This window comes from Artibeus jamaicensis, unplaced genomic scaffold, assembly GCF_021234435.1.
Source record: "Artibeus jamaicensis isolate MK-2021 breed Jamaican fruit bat unplaced genomic scaffold, CSHL_Jam_final contig_415, whole genome shotgun sequence".
NCBI lineage: Eukaryota > Metazoa > Chordata > Mammalia > Chiroptera > Phyllostomidae > Artibeus > Artibeus jamaicensis.
In genome coordinates, this window is record NW_026521823.1 from 41,696,915 (window position 1) to 41,724,737 (window position 27,823).

General features: G+C 58.2%; 1 protein-coding gene across 1 annotated transcript; it reads right to left on the reverse strand.

Annotated features, from left to right (window-relative positions):
• Nucleotides 1-4,910: 4,910 nt before the first annotated feature.
• Nucleotides 4,911-27,775, reverse strand: ADA2 (adenosine deaminase 2). The gene is made up of 11 exons (XM_037138682.2): nucleotides 27,689-27,775; nucleotides 27,310-27,403; nucleotides 25,706-26,022; nucleotides 24,566-24,785; nucleotides 22,479-22,689; nucleotides 11,360-11,487; nucleotides 9,770-9,860; nucleotides 8,561-8,669; nucleotides 6,446-6,603; nucleotides 5,609-5,811; nucleotides 4,911-5,372 (listed from the first exon to the last, which is right to left on the reverse strand). The coding sequence occupies exons 2-11, from the start codon at nucleotides 27,336-27,338 to the stop codon at nucleotides 5,258-5,260; spliced, it is 1,581 nt and encodes a 526-aa protein (XP_036994577.2). The 5' UTR covers nucleotides 27,339-27,403; nucleotides 27,689-27,775; the 3' UTR covers nucleotides 4,911-5,257.
• Between the last annotated feature and the right edge of the window lie 48 nt (nucleotides 27,776-27,823).

A 27,823-nucleotide genomic window follows, 5' to 3' on the forward strand; every position in this document is an offset into this window, starting at 1 on the left:
CTGCGCGCACTGCGCCTGCCCGGTCCGCGCCGTGCGGCCAATCAACGGCCGGCGACGCCCAAGGCCTCTCGGCAGTTGTAGTCCCGCGTGCACGTCCAGAACCTCGCCAGCGCGCAAGGCAGAAGACTACCTCAGTTCTGGGGACCTAAATTTGCCCCTCCACCTGCCCACTTTCTCTCCTGCAGATTCCTCTGGGGACCCTGTAGCCAGCCCCTACACCCTCCTGTGCTGGCCTCCAGGGAGCCTCTGAGCAGAGTCAGGGGCGCCCGTCCTGCCAGCTGCATCCTGGTGGCCAGCACACACGGGCAGCCTGGATGTCCCCGGGCCCTGCCAGGGAACGGGCCGCGGGGGTAGGCAGGGAGGAGGCTCCTGGGACTGTTGAGCACCCTCCAAAAGACCTGTACCTCTCAAGGCGGGCGGCATTACAGCGTTTCCTATTGGTAAGAGCGCACCTCCGGCTGGGCAGGTTGGGGCGGGGGTTTGAGGAGTAGGTCTCCCCGCTGCGTCTACACGGGGCAGTGGCAAGGACCGAGGCGAGAGCCCGCAGAGCTGTTGCTCTCTCAGCTTTTATTAAATGCAAGTTCACACGAAAGAACATCAACACCGCATTACCATCCTGCCCTCTGCAATGCCACACACAGTCAACACACAACAATCCTTTGGGGGTTAACGAACCCGAGTCCCAGAGTCTCGGTCCCAGGTCCGAGAGTCAGCGTCCGCTAGAGGGGGTTTCAGTCCGGTTGGAGCGGGTGGGGTGGGGTGGGGGTGGGGTCTCAGACGCGTGGAAGTTCCAGAGTTCCGGCCGCACGTGGCCCAGGGTAGCGTGCAGCGGCTTCTCGGTGGTGGCTCTTAAGTCCTCTTCAGTTCTACGCAAATTCTTGGCGCCTGATGGAGCTGTGGCTCAGGGCCAAGAGCCCCCAGCGCGTTATTGGAAGGCATGCCCTCTCTGCTCACACGTCCGTGTGCCCATATTGTGCGCTGCCCTGGCAGGTCTTTGGCAGGGTGCCTGGCTTGGCTTAGACAGTTTCCTTGTTGAACCTAAGTGTCATGGCTGACCGGCAGCCCTCTTGGTTGATGAGTGATGCTGTTTTATTTTATATACTTCATCCTATCTTGACCAGACCTATACCATTTATTGGTCCTGCTTTCCACATGCTGCCGTCTTGAGCCCAGCCCTCTACCCCTGCCCTCCTGACTCCTAACAGGTGGGGCCTGATCCCCGTTTGGCTCTGCTCTGTGCCTGTAACCCTGGGCAGTTGCAGGTCTTGGACTGGCTGCCCTCCACTGGTGTGCAGATACCACCACTAGAGAGATAGTCCTGCCGAGAGAATCGGATGAAATCTTAATCAAGACTGGCTCGCAGGGAGTGCAGGGGCCCGCGGGCCTTTGCAGAAAGACACAAGGATGCAGTCAGCAAGGTCCAGACTGGGCATGCTCTACAGGACAGAGGCCCAGGCTTCTTTAAATACATTTTGAGAAACAAAATAAAAGGAAAAGAGAGCAATGCCAGCTCCAGAGGCGAGGTGGAGCTAGCACTCCCTTATCACTGCCGGGGGTTCGAGCCATAGCCTGCCTGCAGGGCGGCAGCAGTGAGCAGCCTCGATGGAGCTATCCCAGGTGGAAGTCGGCGTTGCAGTCCCACAAGGGGAGAACCACGTGGGCACTTGTCCTAGCTGCCCCCAGTCTCAGTCACCATTGCTGCGTTGCTTGGGAGCTCCAAGAGGGTCTGAAGGGTAGAAGCAGGATTCTTCCAACTCCACATAACTGACATTTTGAGGCTTTGCTGCGGGTGACTGTTCTGAGCATAGTAGAGTGTTTAACAAAGTTTCTGCAATAGCACCCCCTCCTGCACCTGGAACGACAGCCAAAAATATTTCCACGCATGTCCAATGTCCCCTTGGGGGACACAGTCCCTGGTATCGAGACCCTCTGGGGTGGACAGTCCATTAACCTCCTGAGTGAGATGGGGAGAGGAGCCGGTGCACCAGGATTCCCGCTTCCTAAACACAGGGCTTCCAAAATCCAGAGCAGCCCTGTGACCAGGCACTGAGCTGCTCATACGGCCCTCTGGTCCCCCTTCCACCCTCACCCCTCCTCAGCAGGAGGGGTGCGCAGATTCTCTTTAAAACCCAGTCTTACTGCCACTTGATATCACCCTGATTTGTACGTGAGGGAAGCCTGTTAATTTCTTTATAACCGGGGGTTACAGAAAACTTCCTCACTATGAGACAAGGGTCAGAAGCACTAAAAAAAGAAAGAAAGAAAGAATAAATGAATGAGCCCTGGCCGCTGTGGCTCTGTGGTTGGGCAACATCCAGTAAAGTGAAAGTTCGCCAGTTCCACTCCTGGTCAGGGCACATGCCTGGGGCGCACGCTGGGAGGGGTGGGTGAGTGTTTCTCTCCCTCCCTTCCTCTCTCTAAGTCACTGAGCCGTGTCCCTGGGTGAGGATAAAATTATTTTATTTTTATTTACTGGTGGGGAAAATGGGCGGGGTGGGAAAGAGGATAGGAGGATGTAGGTGTGGATGGAAGAGGGTCCAATGTATCCCTTTTCTCTAAAAAAAATTTTAATGTGACCGTATAGCTACTTAAAATGTTTATTAAAATGTAGTGAAATTTGAAACTCGTGAGGGCACTACTCTCCCACCCTAGGCCACGTCCTTTAACTCTGCGCAGCAGACACCACGGTCCACAAGCAGATTCTACAGTCACTAAATGTCCTTTCGAGCAGCAGCGGTTGGGGTGGCGACAGCAGAGCGCGCGGGAAGCCCCGGAGCGGGTCCCTGTGGCTCCGCGCGGGGCCGCCAGGGGGCAGCAGCGCCGCACCACGCGGGGCTCCGGCCACAGGTGCGGAGCCGGAGGCTGTTCCGGGAAGGGTCTCTCCTGCCAGCCCCAGGCTCGCACTTCTCGCCATTTGCTCTCCGCAGGCTCCCGTCTCGGCCATTTCCCACTAAATGGCAGTCCCTGGGTCTGGGAGGGCCACAGCAGTCCGCAGGCGGGGATGGGGGCGGGTCCTGGACAAAGGGGAGGGTCCCGCCCAGGCTGAGGCCTGGGTTCCAGGAATCAGGGTCCCAGCTGGGAGGTGGGGGTGGGGACAGGAAACTGAGGCCGTTTCCGGGACTGGGAGCCCGCCAAAGGTCCCGCGAGGGGTCATCCCATCCCTTGGGGGAGCCACCGCCCCTGAGAGTTTGAAGCCTGCTGGCCCCCCGGAGACACGAGGGGCCGTTGGAGGGGGCGGGGGTGGGAGCTGAGGCTGCCCAGACCCGCTCTGTGAACCGGGACTAGCCCGGGCCCCCAGAAACGGACAGGAATGCCCGCCGGCGTCAGGGTCCTGATCACAGAGGTTAGACGGGGCACCATCAGGCCTCTCCTAACTCCCACTGCCTAGGAACCGCACCCTCGCCGTGCTTCCCGGGAGGGCGGGGACTGCCTCCCTGCCTAGGGTCTGCAGACAGCGCCCCCCCCCCCCCCCCCCCCCGGCAAAGGCCCTTTGCAAGGCTGGTACCCGGCGCTCGGAAGGTGGAGGGTGAGGAGGGCGTTAGCTAGAAAACCTCTACACGAGGCCACAAAGCTCTGCGGGGCAGCCCGTTCTGCGTGAGCGTGGAGGCCTGAGGACACGGCGCAGGTCCATCCCAAATGGCTCCCAGCCCCACCATGCTGCTCCCAGACCCCCCAGAGCTCTCCTAGCCCCACCCGCTCTGACAGAGAAGAAAGGACAAAGATGACTTTCCAAAACTGAGTTTTGGGGAGGGAAACATTGCTTTGCCCTTCCACACATCCGCGCATCCATTGGTTGGTTCTTGTATGATCCCTGACCAGGGTTCCAACCCACAACCTTGGTGCATCTGGACAACACTAACCAACTGAGCTACCTGGCCAGGGCAGGGCAAAGAAGATTATGTTGTTTTAGGATGGTAGCTATTTAAAATGACATATACAAGTATTATGTGAAATACATCACATGAAAATACTTATAATCTGGTATGCTAACAATTTTGGCCTGTAAATGCAGGTATGTATTTTATATTCAATCCTTAACAGATCAGTTCTCATGGGAAGCAAAGACAACATCAGTCCTTCCAACTCCGGGACTTGGGAAAAGGGCTGTTTCGGGATTCTAGCCTAGGGGCTGAGACAGGGCAGCTTGGAGAATTAAACAGGCGCAGCCTGCTTCGGCATGAGGGCTTCTGCAGCCGAGACTCCGCTCTGTCCCCTCCTGTCAGCACCCAGCTCAGCCCGTGTAGGCTGTGTCCCCTGGTTCACCGCGTCTCTTCCTGGGTACTGACGAGGTTCGGGGCACAGAGCCAGGCTGCAGGGCCACATACACACGAAACAGCCACCATGTGTCCACATGGAGCATCCAGTATGGGGGAGGGAGACGAACCCAGAAATAAACGTAGAGTTAGTTACAAATCGTGGTAAGTCCCGAAGGAAACAAGAGGTGCTGCCAAGTCGGGGGGTGTGGGAAGCCTTTCTGGGACAGCACTGGAAAACCAGGAACCGGAAAGGTGCCCAGCCATCCTGGGACCCGAGGGGATGGAGGACAAGAGCAGCCCGGGCCAGCGCAGTGAGGAGAGCCTGACGCAGCTCGGAGGCTGGGCTCTTGGAGGAGCAGAGGACCTGGTCCAACCACCAGAGTCCTCGCTCCCAGGGTCACTGGGGTCAGCAGAGGCTAGAAGGGTGTGGGTTCAGCAGGAGGCGCTGCTGAAACAGCTGTGGTTTTCTAAGTGCACGAAATTGTGAGCAATGGAGTGACCCGAATTCATTTACATTAATACTTTTCTCTAATATGTTATTGATTTGGGATAGACAGGATAGGAGAAACACTCACGCGAAAGAGAAGCATGGACCGGTTGCCTCCCCTACGGGCCCCAACCAGGGACCAAAAAATTTAAAATTTTTTATTTTTTAACGACTTTATTTATTTATTTTTAGTGAGAGGGGATGGGAGAAAGAGAGGGACAGACACATCAATATGTGGTTGCCTCTCGTGCGCCTCCTGCTGGGGACCTGGCCTGAAACTCCGGCACATGCCCTGACTGGGAATTGAGCTCGTGACCCTTTGTTTCCCAGGCCGGCGCTCAATCCACTGCGCCACCCCAGCCAGGGCTGATGGAGTATTTCTGAGATGGTAAGCAAATGGGAGGGCTTTGCTGATCTGCACAAAGAAACGGGCTTGGGGACTGCAGGGGAGTGGATTCAGGCACAACTGAGCGACAGGGAGACAGCTTGTGGCGGCCAGCTGAGGACCGGGGTCCTAGGCGGCTGTCTTCTTGCTCTGGCCTCCAGCCAGCTCCGCTACAAAGGCATCCCATCTCTCCGCCCAGGTTTCCATGGCAGCCTTTTTCTCCGTGTCCTGCAGGGCACTGTACCTGCCCAAGAAGAGAAGGCCAGGTCAGCCCCAGGAAGGGTTGGGGGCAGGACAGGACAGGGGAGGGACTCTCAGACGCTCCCAGAACACATTCCTCCCCATTCTGGGAGCAGTAACGGACCAGAGCCCGTGTGGAGAGCACGCACAGAACCCTTCCAGGTTTCTGCACCAGACCTCCATGGGAAGGCAGCGTGTGGCTCTGGGGGCGGGGGTCCGAGAGGGGCCCAGGCAGCTCACTTGATGGAGTTCAGGGCCAGCTGTTTGAGGGTCCTCAGGTCGGCCTTCATCCCGCCAATGCCCATGAAGGCCTCGTAGAAATCGTAGGACAAGCCTGAGGCCCCGAACATGGCTGGGTCATCCGAGCTGATCACCATGGGGTACCCGGTCGCCATGAGAACAGCGGCGGGGTGGTTTCTCAAGTCGGACACCAGCTGCAGAACCTGCCCAGGAGGAGGCCGAGGAGAAGGACAAGCAACTGTGAAGGGTCGTCACGAGGAAGGTTAGCCCGGGAAGCACCGGGGGCTCCTGTCTTTCTGTCTTGGCTCCACCCCCCCTTCTGAGCATGGGGGTCCCTTCTGGACAAAGTCCTAACACGGGACTAGAGCCCGTTCCCCCCTACTCTCTGCCCCTCTCTTCCTAACCTCCCAAGCTCACCCCACCACAAGCACTGGGTCTCCCTCGGTCCCGCTCAGAGCAGCTGGCCTGAACGCAGCACGACGGGCAGACTCACAAAGTGTCCAAGCAGCTGTGGGAGCAGCAGCACCCACAGTCCCGCCACTTCCTTGCACCGCCCCCCCCCCAGGGTCCCTTTAGCTTTGTCTACAGCTTGGCCCCAAATTCTACCCACCCACCCCCGCCCCGCCAGGGCCCTTCACTACAGCCTCACTGTTCGGGATGGCTTAGGCAAGGGTCCATCCCTCAGTGGCTGTACTCAGCCGGGCGGGAAAGAGCGGGGAACGCGGGGGATGAGGGAGCTAAGGAGAGGGAAGTCGTACAGGAAGAAGTCTGGGGATCGGAGCAGAGGGTGAGGCAGGGGACACGGCCACATTGGATGGGTCCCACGGTCGTGCCTACCTGATTGGAGATGGGACAGACTTCTACTGGGATGCCCTTCTTCCACAAGTCAGTCCAGATGGCTGGGTGTTTGGTCAAAGCAAATCCGTGGCCAATCCTGGTGGAGTTCAGTATTAGGGCTTCCAGAAGGTTCCCATCGACAGAAGTGCCCTGCCAGTCTGGGGAGAGGGGGGAGTCTTCTACACGGTGGACCTGACCCACGGGTCACCCTCAGGTGAAGCCTCCAGGCCCCTCGCCCAGGAAGAACAGAAACACACACACATTTTCTCTCTAACAACATTCAAGAGAGCAGGGCATGCCTGTGCTCCACGAACATGTGTGAGCCCGTGTGTGCACGTGACGGATGGGGCAGGACTGTGACACGGGCTTCGTGGACGGAACAGGACACTCAGTAGCAGGGCTGGGCTTCCGCCCTCGGTCTGCGCAGCCTGCAGTCCCTACGCCTTCTTTCCACCTGTGCGTTTGTCTCCGGAGCTGCTTTCTGGGAGGTCGATGTTTACAGTCTTTACGACCACGTGTTGCAGACGCTAGCGATACAATTATTTGTATGCACTTGCTTTATATCTTTAACAGGGCTCTTGGGACAATAGCAATGGCCAGAGCGCAGTGGCCAGCGGGAACAAGGCCGTGGCAGTTGCTCTTGGCTGCCTCGGTCCCAGCTGTCCCCACAGCACCTGCCTTGCAGCCAGGCCCGCGTTGGAGGGTGAGGACAGCTATGATGTCCTTCCCTTGCAGCTAGGAGAGCCTAAGGCTGGCCCTCGGGGTCATGCACGGGGCAGGAGCCTCTGGAGCAGCCTCTCCTGAAGGAAACGTATCGTTTTGTGCCTCACGGGACGTGGTCAGGCCCACGTGTGCCTGCGGCGTCACATGGCTGAGGGACGTGAAGTCCCGGGACCGAGGGGGTTGCTTATTATGTAACAGAACAGACGACCTCGCTGCAGAGCCTGTGGAGGTGGCTGCCTTCCACTCCCAGCAGCCAAAAGCATCCAGGCCAACCCACGTATAAAATGTGACAATCGCACCTTTCTGTTAGGAATAAAGCCAAAAAAAGATTCCTACTGCTGAATAGGGTGTATGTCTTCAGGTAGATTTTCACTGGTTTCCTATCTAGTCCTTTCTTCTCAAAGACATCTCCTTTCAAAAGGGAAGGGGCAAGCATTACTCTTGGATATTCAACACCCAGGTCCTGGCAGAAGTCTTCTCCTGGGGCCACGCACCTCAGACTCGGGTCGGATCCCGAGTCACTGTGCTGAGATGGTTTCACACAGGTGTGCTGTTCCCCAACTAGGCCCCAAGCTCTTTGAGGTGAACGAGCCCCCCCCCCCCAACCGTTCTTTGAATCTCGCAGCAGGGTTGTGTTCCAAACCGACTAGGAAGGTCCAGAAAAAGGGGCCTTTCCTCTGGGGTGGGGCCAGAAGCCAAGGCTGAGGCCTGGCTGTGAAATCCCAGCTCCCTGCTGCCCCCTCCTCGTCTCTGTGCTCCTCTGAGGTGCCAGGTACCTGGGGGACCCAAGACCCAGGTCGGGTGGGGGAGGGGACGACTAGCAGCCATCTTTCATCCTGGTCCAGGTTCCCCAAACAGTCCCTTTGATCTGAAATTGCAGCCACGACCTGGGACTCCTTGGCCCCAGCATTAGAATTGGAGAATCAGAATGTGGGTAGAGCTGAGACCACCAAGCTCTGGACCTGAGCTTGGGGGGCAGGGCATGCTGAGCTCGGGACATTTCAGAAACAGTGGCTATCAGACCACTGGGCAATTCAGGGACTCCGCTTGGGCACCGAGGCACAGACAGGGCTCCCGGGTGCCAGGGCAGGTCACCTCCAGTGCATGACTTTGGAAAGGTGAGCGGACCTCTGGGGCACAGCGGAATCGGCCACACCTTCCACTGCACCGTCTGCACCCCCTTTGGAGCCTTGAGCTCTCGGTCTGCAAAACGAGGGCTGGGAGCGAGTCTAAGTTCCACACAGAAGCTGCCTGGTCCCACTATTAGCGCCGCGGTTCCTTCTGTGGGGACCGAGCCGCCGTCGGGATGAAAGCAGACCGTGCACGTGGGCGCCCTCCCCTCCCGTCCGTCCCCTCCTCTGTTCCCTGCGCGTCGGTCCCCACGAGGCTCACCTGTCTCCCCGGCATGGAAGAAGTAGGGCAGCCTGGAGCCTCTCGAGGCGGGAATCATCAGAGCCTTCCTGTAGTGGTGCAGGGAGCGGCCGGTGTCCTCCCGCCCCACCTGCAGGACAGGGAGGGGGCCCGTGGGGCTGGGGTCCAGCCTCCCTTTGCTCATGGCGCCCTGCGGCCTGGGGGCACCCTTCCTCGGACCCTGCCTCGGTGGCTAGAAGACTTCGTCATCCCGTGGCAGAATTAGGACAGAAAAGAGTGCCTCCTTGCTCCCAAAGAATGTCCCTGAGTCCTCCCACCTGGTCTCCCCGCACCACCTTCCACGCCCGCATGCTCTGCCCTGGGCTCCTTCGGTGGGAGAAACAGTGATGGACAGACAGCAAGAGAGGCAGAGGCCAGGGACCGAGAGACAACGTGAGAGCAAGAGAGGCCGAGAGAGGGAGCGAGACAGTGAGAGTCTGGGCCAGCGATCCCCCAGGGGTCCCTGGGGGGGCATTTTAAAGTCATGAGGGGCCCTGACACGTTTTTATGTTCAGACAAACGTGGATATTCCGCGCGGGAAGGCGGCGTGTAGGCAAGAAAGAAACGGGGTCTGCAAGCGGACCCTCCAACAACGGCCACCTGTCCCCGCACCCCGGGTTCCTGCCAGGACGTGTCCACTTCTGTCCTCGTTCAGGCTCTTCCAGAAGCTCCCCCTCGCTGAGACCCCTTTGTCCTACTGCACTCCGAGGTAAAAGCCCAGATGGGAGGGACTTCTGCCCCTTTTCTGCACAGCAGCGCCTTGGGCCCCCCAGGGGGCCCGGGAGGACACCTGGGGCCCAGAAAACCAAGCCCCTGAAACCTCCTCCTCGGGGATCTGGCCGCTCTGATCCACCACGTAAGCAAAGCCTCCAGAGCGACATGCAGGCTCTGAAAGGGGCGTCTGAGTGCCTTTTAGCCGACAAGTCCACATGAATTCAGCAACAAGTCCTCTGGGGGCGTGTGGCTGCGGCTCTGATTGGAGGGGGGCGGTGACTCCGCCTACATGGCCAGAGGAGGACCTCGAGCAGCGCCGCCGTGTGGAGCAAGAGCAGAAGGCGGGGGAGAGAACAAGCCCACCCGTCAGTCCTCATTGTCCTGCTCCCCGAACCTCTCCTGATTCCGGCACCTGGGCCCTTCTGCGTCCCATCTCTGCCCACTGCCAACCCCCTGCAGGCCCCTGGAGACTGTTACCAGGTCAAACCCTGCCACCATCCCAGGGAATTTGGTTCGAAGTTTCATGGCCATCCAGACGGATTCCGTGATGAGGGACACATTTTTGAATCTGTGAGAGAGAGAGAGACGTGAGGACAGTGTGGCATGGAGCTGAGGGGCCGTGTGCCCTGGCTGCCCCTCCAGTTGGCTGTCCTGTCCAGCCCAGGATGTTCGGTAACCACTCCCAGACCTTCAGCGGTGCCACCCCGACTGCCCCGACTGGGCCCCCTGATGCCTTTCGGTGGCTGCAGCTGAGGGAACCCCCCAGTCCGTCCCTGTCCAGGGCTCTGGCTGGCTGCAGGGACCCACAGGGTCTGAAAAGCAGGTGAGGCCAGGGGACCCGAGAGACCAGCGTTTCACTGCTCTCCGTTTGGTTAAAGCAACGTGGCCTTGTCCGAAACTCATCCTGTACCCTGAAGAGGATGGGCTCTGGAAGTGGGTGCAGGACAGAAGCCAGCTCTCTGTTCACTTCACGCCGGCGAAATGCCAGTCCCGGCCGGCACCTGGCAGCCACGGTCATCCTCCCCTCATCCCGGCAGCCAGGCCCGGGCCCTGCAGCACCACTCAGCGAGGCCGTCAGCCCCCTGCTCGGGGCCTGCAGGTCACATGAAGGGACGGGCAGGCGGCCTCAGAGCCGGGGCTGCGGGAAACGGAGGCACGGCCTGGCCGGAGGAAGGGCTATGCCCGGTAGCTGGCTCAGAAATTCCAATGCCCAGCCCAGGGGTCTCAGTGTGTGCCCCACCTGCCCCCCTTCTCTCCTGCAGAGGCCTGTGGGGACCCTGTAGCCAGCCCGGACACCCTCCTGTGCTGGTCCCCAGGGAGCCTCTGAGCAGAGCCAGGGCAACCGTCCTGCCAGCTGCATCCTGGTGGCCGGTACACACGGGCAGCCTGGATGTCCCCGGGCCCTGCCAGGGAAGGGCCGTGGGGGCAGGCGGGGAGGCGGCTCCTGGGAAATCTGACTGCCTCTCGGAGCCCAACCCCCCGCCAGCCCTGCCCCCTGACGAGTGGATGCGAGCCCACCCGACCCTGCCCTGTGTCTCCAGCCCTGGGCCGTCGCAGCCCTCGGACAAGCTGGCTGCCATTTAACAAGGGCGGAGAGCTCTCATTTTGGCGAAGTTTGAAAGAAAATGAAGTTCTAAGGCATCTGCACTTGCTTAGGGCAAGTGTGAGAGCTTCTTCAAACCACCAGGCCCCCCAGGGCCGGTACTGCTGCTGGGTCTGCACACCTGGACGCTGGGGCAGCTGTCACTTGGGGCCCGGCTGCCCATCAAGGCCTCACCTGCAGCCACACACGTCACAGGGCTGACTGAGGCAGAACACCGGGGGCAAATTAAAACAGAAATGGGCTAATTCCCCGAACGCCCGGGCAGCTGTGGGATCAGAGCCTAGAATTACCATCTAGAAAACTGCCGACGACAGGTTTTTGGACTCTCCCCCACTCACACACGCGCGCCCAGGGGTCTCTGGCCCCCTCCCATCTCGCCCCGCCCCCCCCCCCCCGCCCCTCCCCAGCCCGGGCTCTGCCCGCCCCACTCGCCCTCTTTCGCCATGTCAGTGGTTCTCCCTCACCTCTGATCCGAATAAATGATCTTCATTCCGATGAACCCGGGATGCTCTCTCGAAAACAGAGAAGCCACGTCTCTGTAGGTCTCCACCACCCACTCTGGGCTGTAGGTCCTCCCGTCCAGCTCGTACACCTTGGGGGAGGGAGCACAGTCCGGGCAGACACCGGAGGTGAGAGGAGCAGGCCTTCGTTCCCGCCGACAGTCACCTCTGCAAAAAGCCCGGACCTGGCAGTGCTTTTGAGTGACGCCTCTGATGGTGTCCGATGGCCTCTGGCCTCTACCAGAAGCCCTGGCCCCTCCGGGGGGCCTGCCCTGGGGTCTCTGTCTGCCTTGTGGATGGCCGGGCCCTCCCTTCCCAGAGCAGGGCCTGGCCCATCGTGGGAGGGGCTCGGCAGCCCTGTCACAGGTAGGGACAGGTAACCAGGTTCCTGATGATCACAAAGAACCAAACACAGATTTGGTGGCAGACAGATTTTATAGCAGACAGAGAGAAAACAGATTTATTAAGCGATAGTACACACCACAGACATGGGAGCAGGGGACTCCAAGCAGACATTGACCTCAGGGGCTGGAGGGATGTTATTCTTACAGGGCGGATCCTTCCTGGCGAGTTTTGGCGGCCTTTTCTTGTGCATGTAGCGCGTACGAGTATTGCTTTAAAGCTACTGTGCGTGTGGTCTCCCATGATTTTCCTTGGTCGGCCACCAGAGAAGGTGTGCACAATGCTGATTTATTATAAAGCTATTATCATGAAGCAGGGGTCATGTAGCCTCTTCTGTGTAGGTGCATTCAAGTCACCAGGATTCGGCGCTTTTCCAGAAAGTGGGGACAGCCGGTCTTAGAGCGTCTCTGTCTTATACAGATGTCCTTTATCTTAGCCCTGGGACACCTCCAGAGTTTCCTCCTTCCAATCTCCTACCTCACTTCCCAGTGACGAGTTTAGAAGTCCTCTCCCCTCTCCCGCCCGAGGTGCAGCACCCCTGCAGTGGCCATGGTCACTAGGGACACCGAGAGTGACGTCGTTACAAGACCCAGGAAGGAACAGGAGGCAAAGCAAAGGGAAGAAAAGGACGAGTGTGACGGCGCCCCACGCCGCGCTGGGAGGAGCTCCCGGGGGGGTCGGGGCTCCGGGGGCTGGGTCTGCCCCCTGGTGTCACCCACTCCAAGTGGCCGCGTGCGGTGGCAGTTTCGGGTCAGGACAAGACGCAGAACTTTCTGCAGAGATGGTGAGGGGCGGGGAGAAGGAAGATGCAGGGGCCGTGTGTTCCCAGGGAGGGTGATGAAGGGCCAGCACACAGGACCTTAGAAACTGGGCGGGGCACTGGGCCAGATAAAGACTCGCTAATAAGGCCGGCACCCGGCCTCAACGAGCTTCCAGTTTGGAGAAGAGGCAGATTCTCCTCACTTTCTGACAGGACAATGCAGGAAGAGTTGTGTTAGAGGAGCAGGGGCTCTGAGGGAGCAGGGGCTGCATCAACCGGGGAGGCTCTGCAAATGTCCCTGGGGGCTCGGCCTTGGTGTGGAGCTGGGGGTGGGGTGGGAGCAGGATTCGATAAACAGGAAGCTGGTGGGGGGCTGCTCTGCAAGCAAACGGGTTCGTCCCAGGGGTCTGTGCCTGCAGGGGGTGGGAGGGCAGCTGCGGGGGGAGGGGGAGCACATCCGGGGACAGAGCACCAGGCAGAGCCTGAGCCAGAGCCAGAGCCAGAGCCAGAGCCTGAGCCAGAGCCAGGAGGAGAGGCCGAGAGACAGCAAAGAAGCCAGGGGCTGGCCTTCTCCCTGGAGAAACGGCCTCTCCCCTCACTGGGCCCTGCCTTTGCCCAGCTGCATGGCGGGTGCCGTGTGCCCCTCTCGCCACCCTCCCTCCCGCCCCCTCATGGCTGTCCCCCTGCAGGTGCTGCTGTTCCACCCAGCTCTGCGCCCCAGGCCCACAGTGCGGCCTCCCGCCCTTTCCTCCCTGGAGGGTTCTGCTCTGCTGCTCGGGTGCAGGGAGTGGGTGAGCAGGGGGCTGCTTCCGGCCCCTGCTCTTGGCCCCAGCGGCCTTGTTCTCTGGTTTTCTTGGCCGCTGTCGCTGCAAACCCTGGCAGTGCGCCCTGCCCCCAAGGCCATTTCCCAGGGAGATGCTCAGACAGACTGACTGACCGCAGGTGGTTTCCTCAGCATCTAGTACTGCCTATGCTTTCTTGAATCCGCACCTGAGAGCACATTTATTGGTTTCCCAGAGAGAAGGAGAAACGTGAGAGAGAGACATTGTGACCTGTTGCCTCCTGTATGTGCCCCAACTGGGGACGGAAGCTGCAACCCTGGTATGTGTCCCGACCCGGGATCAAACCCACAACCTTTTGGTGTGCGGGATGATGCTCCAACCGAGCGAGCCACGGCCAGGGCTGCCCATTCTTGGGGTTTTACTGAGGGGTCAGTAGGTCTCTGTACGATCACTTACCCCCCCCCCCAATATGCCACTTTGTATGCACAGTTACTTTTCACTGAGGGCAGTTGCGGAGCAGCAAACACGGACGGTGTGCTCTGCCTGGTTCTTACTGCCTAACGAGGACACGGATCGGTTTGTGGAGGTGGCCCTGCCCTGTCCCCAGCCAAGAGGAAACACCCTCGGGACTGACACAGAAAGTCGGCATCGGTGGGTCTGAACAAACCAGCCTTGCTCAGCCTTTGTCTCTCCCCAGTTCCCTCCACAGGGTCGCCTTTCACTGCCCCTGGAAGCCCAGCCCCCTTTTCCTCTTGCCATCTCTCCACAGCTGATTTCCATTTGATAAAATAGTGTGTAAGCACCTGGACTACCCACTGCTTCGGGACTCCGCCTCTTTTCCATGAAGGCTCCTGTGCACATGGAAGTTAACAGCAGCCCTGGCTGGTGTGGTGGGGTGGAGTGTTGCAGACCTGAAAAGCAAATGGTTGCCAGCTTGATTCCCAGTCAGGGCACATGCCTGAGTTGTGGGCCAGGTCCCCAGTAGGGGGCGCTCCAGCGGCAATGACACATGGACATTCTTTTCCCTCTTTCTCCCTTCCCCTCTCTCTAAAAATAAATAAAGTCTTTACAAAAAATTAACGGCTCTGGCTGGGTGGGTCACTTAAGAGTGTCCTCCCAATGGGCCAAGGCTGCGGGTTTGATCCCCAGTCAGGGCACAGACAGAAATCAGCCAATAAATGCATGAATACGTGGAACAACAAATCAATGTTTCTCTCTCTAAAAAAACAATCAGTGAAAAAAGAGAATGTTTTCTTTAGTTAACATCGTATTAACTCTTGCTGACGTGGCTTCCGTCAGTTAATTTGCAGCCCCAGAACACAGCCGAAGAAGATGACAGAAAACTTTTTCTCTCCTGCTGTGGTCAGCAGTTAGACCTGAGCAGAGCAAGCCCATGGGTCGCGGGTACGCAGGGTCAGCAGGACAGAAGGCCACGGATGCGTCCAACAGGCTAAACCAGGGAAACAAAGGCCTGACCCTCAAGGTGACCTTCCCTCTGCTCACACCTCCCTGGTCATGAGGTCCCCGCCCCCGCCCCCCCCCCCCCCCCCCCGCACATCACCAGTCACGTGATAGACCCCCTTGGAGGAGGAACTAGAGGAGGAAGAGTGGCTTCAGGACACTCCCACCCGGCCCTGTGTACAACCACCCCCTCAGAGACAACACCTAGGCCTCAGGCGTGTTTCAGCTCCAGGTGCAGGAAAGTAGCAAAACCAGACAAGGGCAGCCCTGGCTGACCTCAGGACCAGCTGCAGTGACCAGCAGCCCCTGCCCTGGTCCTGGTGCTGACCAATCAGAGGAGACCAGGACCCTGAAAGGACACACCTGGGAAGCTGAAGGATGGTCTGTTGAGATCCTCCCCTGAGGCCCCCCCATAAAATCCCTGCCCTTAAAAGCCCTTTAGGGAACAGGCCTGCACCCTTTCCCCTCGACCTCCTCCCCCTCCTGGTGCATTCATTACCCTTCCCCCTTCCCTCCTGAGCTCCCCGGGCCCTTCCTCCTCCTTTGTAATTTGTATCCTGAGGCCCGTTCATCTGCAGCTCACGCCTTCTACCTCTGCGACTTGCTAACTAAACTTTCTCTTAGAATTTGAGTCTTGGCTCCGAATTCTTTCTCAGCCAGAACTTGAGCACTGAGGTTGCTGAACGGAAGTCCGGCCTGGCCCCGCCGTTCTGACACAGTGCTGCTGTCACTGCCACCAACACTAGTTCCCCGAGGAGCTGAAGTCCCCGATCGAGGCTTCCACAGACTCCCAGGCCCTCGGTTAAAATCTTCGACTCTGGTGTTGCAAGAGCCTCTGTGTGTCATTGGGAAAGCCCAGAGGGGCCTCTAGACTTTTTCAGGAAGTCTACCAAGTCAGAACTCCCTAAAAAATTTAAGACGTTACTTTGTCTTTTTTTTCAATTTAACTTTCATTTATTGAGTTTAGAAAGAGAAACACCGACCAGCCACTTCACCTGTTCCTGCCCCTGTGGCTGCTTCCTGGTGCCCCGACCTGGGATTGAACCCGCAACCCCAGCCCATCGAGCTACGCTCCAGCCGCCCGGGGCAACATCGTTTGTCTTTTTCACTCGCATAAGTGTTCAGAATTTTCCAGAAGCTGCACAGATGGGACAGAGCTGCTCTGGTGCTTTGGAACTTCCTGTTGTGCCGTTTCCTGACTGGGGCTTCGTTATACAGGATAAAGTGGGGGTGGCCCACACAAACACAAGCCCTTGGAGATCCTCAGAATGTTCTGAGTGTGAGAGCCACAGAGTGGACCGAGCCCAGAACTGGCACTTGAAGTCATCCTGGCCTTACCCCCTGCTCTGCAGAGGGAGGAACCCAGTTCCGCCCCTGCCTCTGTCAGTAGGCGGGACCAGTGCACCTGGGTGCCGAGTGCGAGGGGAGTTTTGACCCCACCCTCCTGCAGCACCCAAGTGGAAGCTCCACAAGCAATCACTTGAGAGGTGCGGCCCCCCTGGGGTTTTGAAAGCACCAAGCTGCTGGCAGGGTCTCAGAACAGAACGGGCGGAGGGAGGTTGGAAGGGTGGCGGGTGGGGCAGCACTAACGGAACAGAAGGAAGGCGAAGGAATCTTTAAAACAACAACAACAAATTCGGCCTTATAGAAGACTGTTGGCAGAGTAGCAGTCAAGCATGCGGAAGGAGGCGGCGGAGGCCGGCGGCCAGGCTCCAGGCCCTCCAAGCCCTCCGCTCTGCCTGCCGCTCCTGTAGTCAGTGCTGGAGAAGCCGGCTTCCTATGCCTGTGCCAACGCTGGTTCCCCCAGCTCAGGCGGCCACAGGGGCTGCACCCGGCATTCACTGGGCTCCTGGTGCCCAGCTCTCCTGGGCCTTTGCCAGAGAAACTGCAGGCTTAGTGGGAGCACCCCCACTTCCACAGGGGTGATGTGGGTCCTCAACTCCTCCTGGAACCCCCCCACCCCGGTGTGGTCAGAACACTGCTGGGAAGCCAGCTGTGCGGGGAAACTCTGCTGGCTGGGGGTCAGCCCTCTGGCTCAGGCCCTCGGTGGAGTTGCTGTACCACCTGTTCCAAAGGAACCCTGCCTCATAGGGTCATAGCAAGGAGCAGATGAGTCGATATTCCGATGGGACGTCGAAATACTAACTATGAATAATAATGTTACGCATCTATCAACCAGAAATAGGAAAACAGCTCAAAATCTGCAGTTTCCTGGAAGGATGAGTCAACGGCTAAGAATCTAACAACCTGTAAGCACAGGTAGGGTGCACGACCTTCAGCTAAGGCTCAAGGACGCAAAAGCTGCTACATCTGTGGCCCCCATGAATGAAAAGCACATTGGACCGATGTACGTACCTCAACTTTTTAATACTTTTATTTATTGATTTGAGGAAGCAAGAGAGACATCAGTTTGGTCTCGTCCCACCTACTCACGCACTCATTGGTGGATTCCCGTCTGCGCCCTGACTGGGGCTCCAACCCACAACATTAGTGTATCGAGACGATGCTCCAACCCACTGAGCTACGTGGCCGGGGCAGGTTATCCCAATTTTTTAACTATGGTTTCATCGACGAACTAAATCTGTGGAGAAGTTAACCAAACTACATACCGCTTTCATAAACCAGTATAATATGACAAAGTTTTATTTTCTACGATGTCACAGAACTGCAGAATTTCGAAGCTGGAAGGAAGCGAAAGGGAACTCGGCAGCAGAGTCGCTCAGTCACACAACTGCTTCTCCTGCGACCAGAAACCAGGACGCGGGTTGTCTAACTCTCCACGCCAACAGCTTCCGGGCGGTGACTGAGCTCTACCACGTGCCAGGCCATGGCCCTGAGCTTCACATCATGCCTCACTCAGCCCTCGAAGCTACACTTCCTCATTGCACAAATGACAGTTTTGAGGCTCACAAGGCCCGAGACTCTCGGTCTGGAGCTGGAGCTCTGACGAACCTCATTCGGCATCTCGCTGACCCTGAGGGTCTCTGGCCAACCCAGGGGCCCGGCGCCCCCCACAGAGTCTCCACTGGCTGCTACATTGCAGTCAGCCAGGGAGTCTCTGGGCTGGAGCCTGTTTGCCTTTTCAATCCCCCAGGTGATGCCGATGCTGAATAAACACACTGGCCAGGGTCAAGGCCTCCCGTCTTTGTTGGTTTGATAGGGCAAGGGAACAGTTATAGCACCGTGAGATAAATCCTGTTGCCAGTATTTTTTTTTTCTTTAATTCTCACTGGAGGACATGCTCATAGAGAGAGGGGAGGGAGGGAGAGAAAAACATTAATGCCAGAGAGAAACATGGATTGCTTCCCCTTACACGTGCCACGACCGGGACCAAACCACGGATCCACCACCTATGCCCTGACCGGGAATCGAACCCTCAACGTTTTGGTTTAACACACTAGGCTTCAACCACCAGAGCCGCACTGTCCAGGGCTGCTGTCGGTGTTCTGACGGAGCAGCGCCAACGCCAGGAGGCAGCGGTCACTGCAGCAATAAGCCAGGTAGGATTTCCCACGAGGGGTCCGCTGAGAATCCCGGGAAAACCTCCCGGTGGGGGGTGAGGGAGCAGAGCCCAAAGTACCGACCACCACCGGCGGGCCTTGCCGCAGACCTGTCTCTCCCCAAGACTCCCCGCCAGGAAGAGCCTGCAGGGCCACCTCCCGTGGGCGATCTTGCTGGGCTACAAGAGCCCCTTTCTCGGGACCGGCCAGGACCCCGTCTGGGCCTCAGATTCCGGCTGTGGGGGAAGGGACTGGAGCCCAGGAGATAAGACCCGCCTAGCAACTGTTGCTAAAGGCAAGTAGCCTTTGTTATTGAGCATTAGTAACACAATAGGAGGCTGAGCAGCCAGGATAGTCCATCAACATCATCCCAGGCCCTGAATTAGCCCCACAAGCCGCGGTGGGGGTGGGGGGGCAGTGCGGCTCAGCAAAGGAATTCCAGAGCAGACGGTTTTTAGTTGTTAATGTTGGTGGCGCCCCCGCTCCAGCGAACGGGGGCGTCAGGGCACAGGCTCTCCATTGCAAGAGGCCTTTGTTCCAGGGTCAGACCAGAACAAATGGTCCAGTCCCACCCGCCTCGGCCTCTCCCAGAATCCCAAATCCCAGGAGCCCACCACCTTCCAGGAAGGCTGGCTGCGGACCGTGGGGGTGGGCAGAGTGGGGAGGAGGCGAGCCGGGCAGGGTCCCCGGTTGAATGTCCCGGAGCCGTCGCCCCACCCAGCCGGGTCAGCAGCAGAAAAGGGGGAGCAGGACTGCACAGGAAACCAGGCTCCGGGCCTTTCTCTGTCCCTCCAATCTGACGGCCCAGCCGCCCTCCCAGATACCCCCACGAGGCTCAAGACGAGAGTCAGCCACCGTCCAGCCAGCCGAGGCCCAGGCCCTCTCCTGCGAGGTTCTGCCCGCTGAGGCAGGGTCGAGGGTCCCCCGCCCACACCGAGAAAGCGGCCAGGATTTGCCCAACAGGAAGCGGCTCTCTCTGAGGGTCCAGCCGGGGGTGGGGGATGGAAGCAGCCATGGGCACATCCTGGGGGCGCGAGTTCCCGGGCAGGAGGACTGGAATCCGGCCGGATGCCCCTCGGGGAGCCCCCGGAGGAGGAGGGGGGCTGCCCCCGGCCCTAAAAGCCTCTCAGGTGTGGTCTGGGCAAGACCTCCTGTGTCAGGGTCCCTGGAGGAGGGGGCAGGGCTGGGTCCCTAGCAGCCTCCAGCCCCGCCCCAGAGCACACAGTTAGAACCCTAGAAGGCCGGGTGCAACCCACCAGCAGGCAGGGAACCTATGGCACCCACCAGCACGATCACCACTTGGGGTCTCTCGGAGACCCGGGCGAAGTTCACAGTTGCCCCCAAACTCACTGGGAAGCCAGAGCTCACACGTTGGGACGACGATGTGGGGGCTGGAGAGAAACATTACAGGGGACGAAGGGGGAGACGGGACCCCTTCAGTTCTCCGGAGGCGGTGCAGGAGGTTGAGCGGCACACAAAGGAGGCGGGGCTCACGCCAGAGCCCGAGAGAAGGGTGGGCTGGGGCCCACGTTTGGAGAGAGAAGGGTTTTCCAGGCCCAAACGGGAGAATCAGTTGTTCCGGGAAAGGTCGTGTGTGACGCAGACCAGGTCCAGTGTCAGCTCCTCGCCTTCGTAAATTCTCCCCCGACAGCGGGTGCCCTCAACCCGCTCTGTCTTTTACGGGGAGCCCTGGTGCCCAGGCCTCATTTACGCAGTTCACGTGACTCGCGAAGCCTCAACGGGGGCGCCCAGCTGAGCCCACCCCCACTCCCCGAGAACTGCGAGTGGAGGCAGGCGTCTGCACACGGGTCAAACCGGCAAACACCTCGCACCTTGGTGCGTGGAGATGGCAGAAAGCAGGCCGGCAGCGAACCTCGGGGCGTTAACATATCTAAGGGGAAAGGTGGGTCAGCCCAGGAGGCCAAGAAAGGGAGAGTGGAGACTGAGGGAGCTTCGTCTCAGGAGAAGGGAAAGGGCCCCGACCTGCAAACTGGAATTACTGGTTCTGGTTCTCGAGGCGGGTGTATCCTTCTCTGGAGAGCCACTGAGTCCTTCGGATCCAACCGGGGCAGTCGGGTCAGTCGAGGGGTCCCAGGCAGAATTTCCCGTGTTTTTAGAGTGCACAGACGTCAGAGTCGCTGTCTACCGCATCTTTCCCAGAGAGGTTTTAGAGATGCATGTGGATGCCCGTGAACCCACTGTCTTCAGTAGTCTGTTAGCGTTAGTACTCCCCCCCCCCCCCGCCGGGCAAAGGATGATATATGTATAAAATCCTCAGCTGAAGAGACGTTTTGGAGGGGAAAGGAGAGAGAATCGCTGATGTGACAGAGAACCAGCAATGGGCTGCCTCCTGCATGTGCCCAGACCAGGAACCAAACTCACAGCCTTTTGACGTGCGGGGCGTCGCTCCAACCCAGCGAGCCGCCCAGCCAGGGCCTTGGTCTCGTTTTCCATGAACGTCCCTAGAATCTCAGGATCTAGTTGTGATGAGCTCCTTGTCCCACATGGGCTCCACAGAAGCGTCTAGAGCACCTTCCCCTGTGTTTGTGCTGCCGGCCCCTCTGCCCACCTTCTCCCTTCGGCTCAGGGGACCAAGCGTCACCTCCCAGGACTCGCTCCATCAGGCACGTCTGGTCTTCCCGCCCACCCGCCAGGGACCACTAACCAACGTGTGCCTTCTTGGTATTCCCTCTACACCTTGTAAATAATTCTTTTTACTTTTATATATTTTTAGAGAGAGCAGAAGAGAAGGAAGAAGAGTGAAAGGAGTATTGATTGGTTGCCTTTTGCACATTCCCAAATGGGGACCTGGCCCGCAACCCAGGCACGTAACCCAACTGGGAATCAAACCGGCAACCCTTTGGTTCACAGGCCAATGCTCAATCCACTGAGCCACACCAGCCGGGGCTGCAAATGGTTCTTTAACATGTACAAGAATATCCATCACATACATTTTCCACCCAGGAGTCTCCCAGAGACAAACTGTTGCCCTTCGTAAGGGCACCCAGCCCCGAGCCCAGCAGCACACAGGGCGGGAGCCTGCAGTCGTCCGGTGACTGGACGAGCAGGAGAGAAGAAAGAAATAGGGAGGAAGAGGCGGAAGGAGAATAGGAATAACGTCGGGGGAGCGATTACCCCCTAGGTGTGAGGGGCTGTCATTTGGTGCCAAAGAGTGGAATCGATTCCACTGAGATTAAAGAAGACGCTGGTGCAGAATGATCTGAGGAAACATCAGGAAGGAAACTTCTGAGGTTGAACAAACAGGAAATGAGCGGAGTCTGCAGCCCTGGCCACTGTGGCTCAGTGGGTCGGGTGTCGTCCCGCAAAGTGAAAGGTCGCCAGTTTGGTTCCGGTCGGGGCACAGGCCTGGGCTGCGGGTTCGATGCCCCACTGGGGCGTGTATGAGAAGCAGTGGATTGATGTGCCTCTCTCTCTCCCATCCCCTCTCTCTAAAAACAAGTAAATAAAATGTATAAAAAACAAAGAAGCAGAGTCAGCAGAAGGTGAAGGGGAAGGCACAGCTCAGGGAGACACTGAGGCCCGGAGCAGGGGCAGACGACGGCAGAGAGAGCGGCAGGTTCCTGGGCCTCTGCCTTCCCCACAGACACCAGGCCTGCACTGCCGGCCTTGAGCTCGGCACAGGACGGGGGTGCGGGGGTGCACCTGGGAGGGAGCGAGGCTTCCCACCAGCCCTTCTGCTGGCAGCACTGCCCACGCAAGACCCCAGATAAATAAATGCACCTGGGCTCCACGGAGGGTCCCCAGGAGCCTACTGATCCCCACTGTTCGAGGCAACCAGGTCCATTTCCCAGATCCTCAGCTGCGCCCCACACCAAGAGCATGGCCCCGAGGGGTTCAGGGGGGCTAACTTTTGATACAAAAGGAGATAGGTCAAGAAAGGTCCCCGAAAGAGGCCCTGCTCAGAGTCCAAGGCCAGGGGCCAGGATGAGAAGCAGGGATGAGCGGAGAAGGTAGGCAGAGGCAGTGGGGGTTGTGGCCCCACTTTGGCTGGGGCCGGCCCAGCCTGGTTCAGGGTGCCTTGCTCATGGCCCAGAAGGGCCCACGACCCCTTGGGGGTGACGCTGTCCTGCCCCGGCACGGCGGTGGGTGAGGAGCCCGTGCAGACCTGCAAGGCCCGCAGGGTGTGACTGAGGGTCCAGCCAGAGGGGCCGACTCACCGGCAGCAGCATGGCTCTGAGCTCCAGGTAGAGCACGTTGTCCTGGCAGAACTCCCGCAGGCCCTGGAACACGTAGTCTCTGAACACCGGCGCATAGCTGACGAGGCCCGAGATGGAGAAGAAGATGGTTTGGAACTTGGACCAGAGGACATCTCGGTTTGGGTAGGTCTCCTCGGGGTTCTCGGTCACCAGCGTGAAATTCCTCAGAAGGCTGCCAGGACACACAGGAAGCTGTGAGCAGTGAGTAGGCTCCCACAGGCGTCCGGTCCTCCTGGTCTCTCCCTCCCAGGAAAAGCCTCGTGGCAGGGAGCAAGGGAGCCAGGACAGGGGCTCCAGCTCAGGAGACGGCCCAGGCTGGACACCCCCAACCGCCTCTCCCATCCCCCTCTGCACACTGAGCCACCCGGCCCCGCTGTCCTCACCTGCGAGACCAAGCTCTCTTTGGTGGGTGTTGTGCAGTGAACTGTGACCCTCTGAGTCCATACATTGACACCCTAACCCCTGTGGGATGGCACTTGGAGAGAGGGACTTGAAGGGGACATTGGGGTTAAATGCAGGCTCCAGGGTGAGGCCAACATCAAGCCAGACTGTTGCCAGAGCCTGGGGACAGGGTGGGGGGCACACGGGACAGGCCTCGAGACACGAAGCCTGCTTGCACCTGGGTCCGGATGGACCTCCCACTTCCGGAGAATGAGAAAACCCATTGCTGTTGTTTGAGTCACTCGGTCTGTTGTGCTAGGGCGGCCCTGGCAGATGGATGCTGGGGTCTGTCTGATGGAAAGACACCTGGACGCGGCTCTGCATGGCCAGGTTCACACCCCAGGTTAGTGTGGATGACAAGGGGCCACCCACACATGGAGCCTGACCAGCTCAGGGGGGCTTGTGTGGCACCTTCCCCACTCAGACCCAAAGGAACCGCATGGGACACTCTCAGCCAAAAGCTTCCCGAGAGCGCGGTCCTGGCAGCATCGCCCCAGGCTGAGGGGGGGATCTTCCCCTTAGCAGAGCCTCTGTCCTCTGCTGCGTTTGTGTGTCTTTGATGACACACCTTTGGAATTTCCTTTCTCCAGACGCCTCCGGGCACCGGGGCAAAGGCCACCAGTCCAAAGGCCACCAGTCTCCTCATTGTTCCTATTCCCACGTTAACCGTTAACCCCTTGCCACCCTGCACCCACTTGTCTGTTCGCTTTACTTTTTATCCGGTCCCAGGGGCTTCCCTGCTTTGCTCTCTCCCACCTCCCTGATTGATCACCCATGGATTTCTGTAACCCCTTATGTCTCCTCCTTTGACTGTAGTGTATAAAATAAGGTGCAGAACTGCCATTCTTGGGAGCATTTTCTCAATCCATTGAGATTTGGCTTCCTGGCCATTGTCACTGGCTTGGCTGAAATAAACTCACAAAAATCCTCACAGGTTTGAACGTTTCCTACGTGGACATTAGCTGCTTCCCAGCTCTGAGGCCTTGTGCAGCTCCCTTAGCCATGCTGGGCTTCATGTTTCTCGCTCGTCAAGGGACACAACCTCATGAAACCCCATAGGTAGTTCTGCGATGAAAATAAGTATTAAACCTGGCTGGTGCGGCTCAGTGGATTGAGTACCGGCCTGTGAACTGAAGGGTCGCAGGTTCAATTCCCTGTCAGGGCACTTGTCTCAGCAGCAGGCCAGATCTCCAGTAGGGGGCGTGTGAGAGGCAACCACACATCAATGCTTCTCTCCCTCTCTTTCTCCTTTCCTTCCCCTCTCTCCAAAAATAAATAACAATCTTTAAAAAAATAGAATTATTATAACATTACTACCCAGGCTCGTTAGGAAATGGCTCCATCAGCGTTTCAAGCCATTTCACCCACCAGCCAGGGAGCCAGGGTCTTCTCTTCCTCGGCTCGATGTCCTGGGGCATAGAGACAACTTTCATGTGATGCAGCAACAGTGTTGCTGCTCATACAGTTTGCTGATCAAATTGAAACTTCCTGGTAAAGTTCCAAGAAAACACCTCTTGATTTTTTTAAGGCCACATCTGCACTGAGAGACCCGATGGCAGGCCACCTGCATGTGACCGGCGTGCGACGCGTTCTGAACCACCACTCACCTCTCGTCAAACTCGGTGACGTTCTGCAGCTCTTGTCGGTACTTCTCCAGCAAAACCCACTCTGAACACTCCGCTGGCGTTGGGGGAGTTGGGTGAGCAAACCTGAACCTCAGGGCCCCACGGTGGGTGACACAGAAGTGGCAGTGGGGCCTGTAGGTGACGTTTTTCACCAGCCAGTCCATGCGGAGGATGCTGAACTCGTGCACGTGCAGGGCAGCCCCTGGGCAGGGAAGGAGGAGGGCGAAGTGGGGGGCAGCAGCTGAGTCACTTCACCTGTGACACTTCCTCAGCTGCTAGCTCTCTGTCGAACCCCCCTTTAACTGAAGCCCTGGACCCCAACCCTGATCCACACCCCACACCCCCCCTCAGGGGTTTCTGGTCTGTGGCAGCTGCAGTTTGCAGCCCTGGGCTTGAGCTTCAGACCTGTCCCCAATTTCACCCCCCCACGCTCCGTCAGGCCCAGAACACACCGCACCCCTGGACTTCCTGCCCCGTCTCGGCACCTGGCTTTGACACTGGGGCCCCAGCTGGGGGGCTTTGCAGGGCCGCCCTCTCTAAAGCGTACGTTCTCCATCCCCTGGGGCTGCCCCTTCACCGACCTCATAGGTTTTACTTTTTGTATCTATTAATGACATCAAACAAAAAAGGCAAAGTCCTTGTAAGCTGCACATGGCTGTTCACGTGTGCAGGATGAGGATTATTTGACTCGCCATATGAATGAGTTTATGCCGTAAAAATATTCCACTGGAAACCTGTTCGTCCAGGACGCTCTTTTGAGCGTCCTCTTCAGTAACTTGGCCCCTGGAAGGAGGGGTGTGAGGGACGATACGCAGGGAAGACCAGGGTCCTGTCGGGCCCGGGACACTGTCTCACAGGTGGATGCTTTCCCGGCTTTGTCAGGAGGGCCAGCGACCCCCGGGGCCTGCCTCCCGCTCACTCTGTGATGTGGAGTCCCCGCAGAAGCAGGGTGTCTGGGTCCTGGGCGACCCCGGAGCACCTTGGGATCCCTCCTTCCCTAATTCGCCAGCAAGAACCGGGGGCAGAGCAACGGCAGGGCCCTAACAGCAGGGCCCGTAGCCCCCCAGTTCTGCCCCACCCCCCGCCTCCCCAGGACCCCAGCAGCATCCTGTCGACCTCTACCTTTCGGCATCTTCTTCAGGATGTGGAACACCGCACTTTTCTCGATGAGGTGCTTGGCCCGGAAGAAGTGCATGCTGGGAGGGAACTGCGGACTGTGCACCTCGGCCTCTTTGTGGGCCATGAGCACCCGGTTGGCCACCTGCTCCGCTCTGGTCAGCGCCAGCTGCCCGCCCAGCCGCATCGTCCGCTCTCTCCATAGCAGCTGCTTTCGCTCCTCGTCTATGGACCTGGCTGAGCAGAGGAAGGCTGTCGCTCCCACCAAAAGCAGGGAGTGGAGGGTGGCCCGCCTGGGTGGGGTCCCCCCCAACATCGGGTGTCTGGAAGAGGAAATGCACAGAGGGACTTAGCAACGCTCACAAGGGCAGTGCGAGTGAAAACCGGTGTTAAGTGTCGGTTTTCCTTCTCACTCCCTGTTCTCAGGGCACCAGGATGTGGCATGGGGAGGATTCTTCTGAGACCCCGGAGAGTAGGCCTCCAGGTGCCGGCAGGGAGGGTCCCCCAAACAGAAGGTTCCCGGAGGCCTCCTGGCAGTGCAGCTGCTCCGTCCGCACGTCCTGCTCACGGAGGGCAAGGCGTTGCAGTCAGATTTTTAGGGTCCTGCTTCTCAACGTGGCCAACAAGCAAAATATCAGAAGCCTCGCGAAGAGGGGCTCTGATGCGGTGAGGAGACTTACAAATAACACACAGAGAGAAGGAGTTGAAGGAAACGGAGACAATGAAGGAAATACAGGAACTCCAAAGAACTGGAATTAATACCTTTAGATATTTTTTTTTAAGATATTGTGTTTATAATATAGGAACAACAAAAAAACCCCAGAATGACAAAGAGCTTTTAGAAATCAGAATGTTGAAAACTGAAAAGTTTTTCTTATTTTTTCTTTTAATCCTCACCCAAGGACAGCATTTACTGATTTTAGAGCGAGAGGAAGGGGGTGAGAGGCGGCAGAAACATCCATCAGCTTCCTCCTATATGACCCCTGAGCAGGAACTGAACCCGCAACCTAGGTCCATGCCCTGATCGGAATCGAACCCCAAAACTTGTGGTGCACAAGACAATGCTCTAACCAACAGAACCACCAGGCCAGGGCCAAGCCAGTTTATATATACACACACACACACACACACACACACACACAAATTATATATATATGCACAAACAGAGGTGCAGGGATACGACAAAAACGACAAGTTTGGTAACCACTGAAATGCACTGCACTCGAGACCCTCCCCAGGGCCCACATTCGAATGCCCCACAGTGCGGCAGACACGTGTGGGAACTGGAGGACAAGTCACCCCAGCCTCGCAGTCAGGCTCGGGCTCTGTCCTGGACCCGGAGAGCGGGGCTGTGCAGGGTCCCCTACGACTTCGTCGAGTCCTCACCTCCCCCTCGGGCTAATGTTTGCTGCAAGGGGACAGTGGGGTCCTCACCACCCTTCCATCCACCCCACTTGGTGTCCCAGTCCCTTGTCTCTCCCTCCCTGGTGACACTGAGCAGAGGTCACCAAGTGCCCAAACCTCACCTCCATCGCCACTAAGAACCCCCAGAGGATGGATTCCTGCAGCCCAGCACTGGCACTTTTCCCGGCCCGCCCAACAAAACTTACCGAATGCTGGTCAGGGCCAGGTCAAGCATAAGGAACAAAATCTCTTGCTGTTATATTTACTTCCTCTTGTCTCTCTCCTTGAAATGTTTCTTGACTTTGAAAAGAGAGTGAAGGAAAATCCTGTAAGAACGCCTGGTTTCCAGACTAAGAACGAAGAAAGGGACGGTGCGTGCCTGAGGTTTGGAGGAAACATCCTTGGGCCCACGGCCCTTCCAAAGCCCTGCAGTGGAGATGCCTATGTCCTTCCTCCCACGGGACAGTGGCCAACGGGGAGGCCTGTGCCAGGTGAACAGAGACCAAGAACCCGGCTTCCCGCTCACCTCCAGGAACCTCTGGAGCCCAGTGCTCCACCCAGACCCCCACCCAGGGTCCCGGTTACCTCAGAGTGGCTCCAGAACCTGCAGACTGTTTGCTGGGTGCCCCGAAGAGCTGAATCAGAAGTCGGAGAAAAAGCTCACGGTCTGTTTCGCTTCCCCCGGAGGCAGGTTTCACTTCCTTCCAGCCTGCGCCAGCC